Source organism: Galeopterus variegatus, unplaced genomic scaffold, assembly GCF_000696425.1.
Source record: "Galeopterus variegatus unplaced genomic scaffold, G_variegatus-3.0.2 Scaffold3872, whole genome shotgun sequence".
Lineage (NCBI taxonomy): Eukaryota > Metazoa > Chordata > Mammalia > Dermoptera > Cynocephalidae > Galeopterus > Galeopterus variegatus.
The window spans coordinates 153,325-161,675 of record NW_007729983.1 but is presented as its reverse complement, the minus strand read 5'-3'; the positions used below and the strand labels follow the sequence as shown (position 1 = coordinate 161,675).

General features: G+C 34.9%; 1 protein-coding gene across 1 annotated transcript in view; it reads left to right on the top strand.

Annotated features, from left to right (window-relative positions):
• The first annotated feature begins 1,074 nt into the window (after positions 1-1,074).
• The window catches only part of CALB1 (calbindin 1, 28kDa), a 26,616-nt gene continuing 19,339 nt past the window's right edge, over positions 1,075-8,351 (top strand). The window contains exons 1-3 of the mRNA XM_008586199.1: positions 1,075-1,305; positions 1,816-1,892; positions 5,771-5,845. Coding sequence (XP_008584421.1) covers positions 1,227-1,305; positions 1,816-1,892; positions 5,771-5,845 — 231 coding nt within the window. The 5' untranslated portion in view covers positions 1,075-1,226. The remainder of the gene's footprint in view (positions 1,306-1,815; positions 1,893-5,770; positions 5,846-8,351) is intronic.

Here is an 8,351-nt window from a genome sequence, read left to right as displayed (position 1 = left end):
CTCTTGTTTCTTCATTTTGCTTTTATACCCTTGTAATCACATACAGAATACATTTTCAGTGGCCCTCAACATCTCAAAAGATTGAAAACCAAATAATTTAGAAGTATTTATGTAAATAATAATCTAAATGTGTCATTTATTGTATTAAACAATATAACATGTATTTAGTTAGGTGGTTTTTTTCAATTCTGATGGTGACTTGCAGGTTTTGAAAAATTCTGTAGCACATATTGTTTGATATAGAAAGGAGGGGTACATGTGTTAAGGCCACCGAATGGGACTGTGACCAGGTTCACCTAGGTATAAACTTGGGTCAGATCCTTCCTATTTGTTTTAGTTTATTCACTCTTTCTAACCTCGGAAGTAGTAAATTAAAGTATTTCTAAGATTATTTTCTTCTCTAACATTTTGAGCTTTTGTACTTTAATTCTATCACTTTCCAATTTATAATTCTACTTCAAGATTTTTAAAATCGTAATTCTGCTTTTTCACACTTTCTCATGCTGGCAAGGCTAGTTTATATAAACTACCTTAAGAAACATTCATATGATGGTCTTTACTAGCACAAAATAGAGTGATTGTTGATATCAGTGAATTTATTATATACGTTAATCAAATCAATCTAATTATTGCCTAGATTTCACCCAATTTTGTTCAGATACCAGAAAGTCCTGGAGAAATCACACACAAACACGATCATCATTTATTTATGTGGTTCTATTCTTCGTTAGTTTTCTCCTTCCATATGAAAAGCATACCCTTTCCAAGTATGTTGTTTTACTATAATATTCAGCAATAAGGTTATTCCTGGATTAGGAGACGGTGGGGGGAAAGAGTCTCTGTCGGCAGCATCCAATCTCCGAGCAAAGGATCTTCAACCACCTGCTGCTTCCTACACTCCAGAACTCCTGCTCCAGCCAGCTTTCCCGGGAGGAGAGGAGAAAACAGGAAGGGAGGGGAAGCAGGTTGGTGAGAGCAAGAGGCGGGGAGTGAGGAACGAGAGGCAGGAGGAGGCGTGGCCCGGCTTGGGGCCGTCAGAATAAATACCGAGGACGGGGTGCGGGGTGTGGGGAGAGCACTCGGGAGGACCGCCGCGCTGCGCAGCACCGAGGACAGCGCCCGGCAGCGCCCGCGCCCAGCTCTTGCTCCGCAGCCGCAGCTCGCACGCACGCACCGCACTCCCGCACGGACACACTCACACGCGCACACACGCGCCCCGCTGCACCATGGCAGAATCCCACCTGCAATCATCCCTGATCACAGCGTCACAGTTTTTCGAGATCTGGCTTCATTTCGACGCTGATGGTGATTATCTTCTCTCTTTTTAACTGTTTCAAGACCCGTTTCCACGCTCCTTCCCATCCTTTGAACTCCCCTGAGCCTCCTGATCCCTTTATTCTGTCTCTCTGTTCTCTACTTCTTCCTTGCTCTGCCTAATCTTATCTCTCTGACTGGCTGCGAACCATCAACCTGAAAGTTTATATTGCTTCCAGGTAATCCCCGAACCTTAAACTTTTGTCTTTCCAGGAATGGTAGAAGGAGAGAGAGAGAGCAGGGATGGGGGACCCTTCCCTCCCCCCAAAGTTTCTATGGCTGGGCTCAGCACCCCAATCATCCATCCTCCCTTAGTGGATCTAAAGTGTGACACCCCGAAAGGGGAGCGCTGCCGCTTCTGTACCCTTTGCTGGTTCATCAATGTCGAGGCAAGAGAGAGCCTCTCAGGTCGCCAGAAAGATAGCTGATGTGGAAAGTGGACGGGGAAGCGCTCCGAGTGACATATCTGACACCTGGGTGCTTCTCTGTCTGTCTTTGCAGGAAGTGGCTACCTGGAAGGAAAGGAGCTGCAGAACTTGATCCTGGAGCTCCAGCAGGCGCGAAAGAAAGCTGGATTGGTAGGTTCAAGTTTGGGAAGGAGGAAAAACAACTCCAACCCTACAAATGTAAACATTCTTGTGTTTCCATAAAGAGCCAGGAGGATCAAATGCTTTCCGGGGAATGTAGATGTTTATTAACTGAGAAGGGCAAAAAGGAACATCTTTCCAAATTGCATAGATTAAGGGGGTGTTGGAGGAAGAGAGAGAGAGAGAGAGAGAGAGAGAGAGAGAGAGAGAGAGAGATTTCCTAAAGAGAAAAACCTTACAGTCTGAAATCAGAGCTTTAAAAATATATGTTCTATACTTGCACTTGCTTTAATAGCTCCTAAAAGCAAAGTGTGGGTGCGTGAAATCCTTTAGCAGATCACCACCTCTACCACTGAGTTTGGTTAGGTAATTTTTAACTTCTCTTTTACTGTACGAGAAGTAAGGGGGTAGAAATACATTTCTGCCCCTTGGTGGTCAGGAGACAGATCTGCAGATTATGGATCTCTTATTCTATTGCCAGTTATAATTTTGGGGACGTTGATGTAGTTGGGTAGATGAAAAAACATTCTGTCTTGATCCTCCTCTCTGGGGGAGAATTGGTCAACTTGCAACATAATAGTGAGCAGGATTTAGGAAGAAAAAGTCTTCATTTCTGTTGAAGGGAGGAAAACCAAAAGTTAGAGGAATGAAAAGTAAAACAACTTTAAGAATTTCATGTATTGTTAAAAAGGCAAAGTGACACTCTAGTGGAAAGAAATTAACAGTGTTTTGTTAATAAGCTATGTTTGTGATTTAAGCCATTAGTTAATCAAACAAATGACAATTCTTTAATTGTAAATGACTTCCTTTGGGCTTAATTTAACCTGTTGAGAAAAGATGTTGTCAGCATAAAAATAAAATATATCCAGATCCTAAATGTAAATGTAATGTTAGTGTATAGGAAAACAGTTTAAGAATTTTACTAATCTATTGGGATTTATGTAAGACTGTCTTTCAGAAGGCAGTGTTGGATTGGACTAATTAGATGTTAAAGATCTTGGGCCTTCTTGACTACAGTTAGAAAGAGATTTTACATTACAAATGATACACACATCATCTGTATATATCATATTGCAGATCACCACCTCTACTATTGAGTGATATATATAAAATTTACCAATAGAATTAGCTTTGGGCCCATCTAAATCAAAAATTGTGTAATACACATCCGTGCAACATATTCAAAAGAATCCCAGAGGGCTCTAAATGTAATACAATGCATTACAGAACTATCAGTTGCTAAAATCATTGACCAAATTGATTTTAAACCAAATTGTGCTCTAGGGATTGTTTTACTCAGATTTAATATAATATAAATCTAAAAGTATAGTAGAATGAGATCTAATAAAATAAAGAACGTTTTATGTGATCTCCACCCTCCCTCTATCTTATATAGTACCATGTAAATAAATTCATGTAATATTCTCATTAAAGTTCTATGTATTCTTGGCTAATAAAATAAAAGCAATTCTCTGTCATAATAAAAAATGTGTATTTAAAATATCTGGTTGGAAAAGCCTTACTTTCCTTAAAATTCAGAATTAAAACCTTGGAAGATGCTTCCAGCAGCTATATAATTATGTTTAATTTTTCCCAGAAGTAATTTTAATATCGAGATTTATTTTTATCCTGGAAATGCAAATATTCATGAACTTCTCACATTTTTTCAAATTTCTTTTTCTCCTCCCATTTTAATATTTGTACCTTTTTGTAAACAATGCCTTCACGTTGTAGTTTTTAAAATTTCAGAGCTTAATTATTTTTTTCTATTGCTTAGGCTCCAATTTTGGAATATCTGAAGCTCCAGTTATTAGATTATAATCCAATAATACTAAATTTGAGCACGAGTATAGGATTACATCAAGTTGCTTAATACCTTGATTCTTGAGTATTTTTCTGGATTATGTATATAGGCTTTGGATAGTTAAAACTAAATAAATAATTAAATCTAAATAAAGATCTAGATTAAGAGGTTCATATACTAGACACATGTTTCACTATGCTACCGACCCCATTGAAGTAAACCTACCTTTATGTATTTCTTCCTTTTTTTTTTTAGAACACAAAGATTGACCTTATAAACCAATCGTCTTTGCATTTCTGGCCATAGCATAACAGATTTTATTGCATTAATAGAAACATTGTTTGGCTTGTCATATTAATGTGAAATTTCAAAAATTTCACTAAGTGAACATAACTGTAATAAAATAAAACAACCCAATATATTTTCATAAATTATCATTTTACACTAACCATACTGTATAGTCTTTAAATTTGCATTCATTTTTATAAATCTTTAATTGATTATGATAATGATTACACATTTAGCACTACTCAAAAAATATATTTTGACATAATTGCCACCCAGAAATTTCACAAACTAAATGTCAAATCTGCTAGTAAAACTAGTGGTATATACATCTTTAAAATTTAAAAACAAATTCTTTGGGTTTTGTTTACTTTAAAATATGTGTAAAAAGCATAGACTGATATTCCCACTATTGTCTTGGATGGACATTTTCATTTTCTTGCAATTGTTCCTGCAACAAGATTTAACAAATGTAAATTACAATTTATTTATAGTAGAAGAGGTTTTTTTTTAATGCTACAATATAATTAAATTGCTTTGTTACTATTTGTTATATTAGTTCTACTAAAGATATGAGTATTTACATTGGTTCCAAAAAGATTTTATAAATAGTAGTAGTAATGATAGTCAGCCTCAATATAGCCTTAAATTATATTAACTTATCTATTACTAGAGCAAACTTGTGTGGTAGATAATACCATCATCTTGTTAGTTACGATGAAAATGAAAATTGAGATTTCAATTTGCTTTTCCAAGGACATAGAATAGGACATTAGTAAGGACTGACCTATTTTAAATAGGCTTCCGTTAATGCAACAGGGCTATTTTAAATGGGCTATGTTGGAGACCCAAGGGTAAAAATTAAACTTCCTGAATACTAGCTTTATGTTCAGATCACTAGTTTATAGTTCCTAGCCTTTTAATCTGTCAATATGCAGAGAGATTATATAAGCAATAGAACAGGTTGGGAAAAAAAACAAGCCCAATGAGAAGAAAGCATTCACTTTGTCACTCTTCAGCATGTTTATTTCACTAAAATACATGGGGCAGAGAACACCACCTTGGAACAAGTGGAAACAAGGCAACACTAGAAAACTGCTCCCTAAGATACTCTTGGAGGCAAAGATCTTAAATATATAATCAGTGGCCTAAAATAAGGTCATCAATATTGTCTGTCTCTTGTGAAAGTACAAACTCATCGAGTCATTTTTTTAATTGACACTTTTTTCCTGATATCTAATTTTTAAATTTGTTTAATGAATGAGTGCCTCTTCTGTGCTGGGAACTTCCCTTGCTTACTAAGTGAATTACCCTTCAACATTTACTTTTTATGTTTGTGCAAACTGAGAACACGTATTACTATCTTCCATGGATAAAACATGTTAGAGTAAGGAAAATGTTATAGGACAAGATTGTGCAGCAATATAAAATAATCTTTACTGAAGCAAGCAATGTTTAAAACATATTAACAGTGATTATTATATTAAATTCACTGAAGGTTATGAATTGAATGATTCTGACTACATTTTCAAAGGATAGCATATTCTCAAAATTAACAGAAGACAAATCATGGTGATTGATTCAGAAATGCTAACCATAATTATAACCCTGTCATTTAAAACCAATAAATACAGTATATCAGTTACGTCTTTAATTTTCATGAGAATAGTTAATCAGTATGCATAATTTTTTCCAATTTTGGTTTTTCTTCACAGTTATTAACACCATAATAATTGGGCATTTTTCTACAAACTTCTTACCTGCTTTTATGTAATTTTAGGAGTTATCACCTGAGATGAAAACTTTTGTGGATCAGTATGGGCAGAGAGATGATGGAAAAATAGGAATTGTAGAGGTAAGAAACTTATGCATCCTTCTGATTTACTTTTAATAAATGAGCTTCAATGTTGAAGTTGTATTCGAGTCAAGCATGATATAGTAAGATCCGTTCAGAGAGACTTATTTTACCTAAGTGATACGTTATTTTCTGTTCAGAAACATAAAATGAAAAAAAAATGTTTAGAAATAAAAGAGACCTAAGAGTTTCCCTAATGCAGGGCCTACATTTAATACATTATGAAATGGAGACCCTGGAGAAATTAAATGATTTGCCTCCGGTCATGCAGCTATTTGCTGGCACAGGTGTAGGTAAAGCAACAAGTCCCCAACGTCTGGATGAGTAGCCATCACATTACATCACCCAGCCTCACTTCAGTAAAGTGTCCAAGTACATGGTTCATTGTTATTTCTTATCATTTAATAGTGTAGACTCTTCTGTTAAAATATAAAATGAAATGTTTGCAGTCCCTATGATGATGTCTTGGTGAGAAGCTACATCTTGGTTTCTGAAATTCTATTTTCTTTTTTTTTTATTGGTTATGAATATTCATGTAGTATAAAGCTGACCATCACCACTTGTGCCCAAGACGTGATGGCCAGATCAATACTGGCAGCATGTCCGTTGTCACAAATTGCAATTATACCCTGTGTCCCACACATAATTAACCCCCTACCTTCCTCCCCCTCCCTTTTTCCCCCACCCCACTTTGCAACCCTAGGTATGCTCTCTGCCTCTGCAAGTCCAATGCACCACTGTGGTCTTTCTTTCCTCCATTCTTTCTCTTTTAGCTCTCACTTATGAATGAGGACGTGCAGTATTTATCCCTCTGTGCTTTGCTTATTTCACTAAACATAAGATTCTCCACACTCATCCATGTTGTTGCGAATGGCAGAATTCTGAAATTCTGTTTTAGATGGACAGTTTGAGCTTAGTAAAAACACAAGAACTTAACTAGAGTGAGTGAATATTTTATAGCCTATTATAGGTATGTATTTCTTTAGAGTCTCTACAAGTTAAAACTGTGGGTGTCGAATCTTATCTTTTGAAAATGACTTTTTTCATTTAGGACAACTCATTTTTGTCTGTGAATCAAGGAAGCAAAACTTCGATTATGCATCAATTCTGCATTCCCAGATTTGTGAAAGAACTTTTGCTTCCCTTACTTCTACTTTTCTGAACTCTGGTGTCTTAGCTTCTTTCTTTATCTCTGCATCTTATTAGGAAAATTGAATGGAAGGTTTTGTCCAGAAAAAAATAATAAGGTCATACTTTAAAATATGCCAAATCACAAGCATAATTATATTCTTCCTATAGCGTTCTCAGTGTATTAGATTGTGAAGCATTCTGGCTCTCAACAACACTTAGTCATAATTTACTTTTGATTCAGAGAATTAACCTGGTTTTTAAATAATTGATCTTATAGGACATTTGTGATACTAATGTGAAATATATTTATTTTTAAACAGCTACTACAGATAGATTTAAGGGAGGACATACTATTATTATCTTTGCAATTAAAATTCTTCCCAGGAGTATACACTTCCTTTTTGCCTATGTGTAACTCATTACTATATAAATAGATAAATTAATAGTAATGGGACTTACAAATTGACATAGAGGCCAACTAATCAAGACATGAAATCATCAAGGATAAAAAAAAACTTTAAAATGAACATTAATGAGCTGAAGTAAATCTAATTATTCAAAACTAGTTCAAAAATATGACACCAGCAGATTGGCTATTTCAGACACCAGTAGATTGCTATTTTATAATTCTAATAGTGGAAATATTGTCATCTTAAATGCCATATATGTTACCTTGAAGAACTTCAGTGGGTTCAACTATTTATTCTATTTCATTTCTTCAGTGGTACTAGATTATACAATTAAAATCATGAATCTAATTCACATGGATTTTACATTTTTAAAAGGACAAAATGGATGAACATGTTTTGAATTTAGGCTTTACTATCTAGGAATTAGTCTAATCATTTGACTTATTATTTGAGGTCAGAGGTTAGGGGTCATGTAGCAGATGCATTGTCTTGGAGGTTGATAAAAGAAATTTCCCCCAGAAGATTGCGATAAGAAACTGTTACAGGAAAGAAAAAGTTTTCTGTGTGAGGAAAGATAGAGAAATATTGGTAATGGAAGAGGATGGAGAATGTAATAAAGAGTAAACAAAGAACTAGGGAAATTTTATAGCAAAATAATAAAAATAATTTACACTTCTATGACATTACACCATTTATATAAAGTGTTTTCAAATACTCATATGTTATTTCACTTGTTCCTCTTAACAACAAAATAAAATAAGTCTACATATAAAATAAGGATCTATTCTAAACTTGGGGAATCTGAAGCTTCAATAAAGTTTGCCTAAGGTCAAAGAAAAATAAGAAATAAATGGTGAAACAGTCAGAACCCAGCCATGTTTCCCTAGGCTACTCTGCCTAATCTTTTCATAAACTATGGTCTGTGTGATTTCTGCATTAAAAGGAAAGATTTTCAAGCTTCAGTT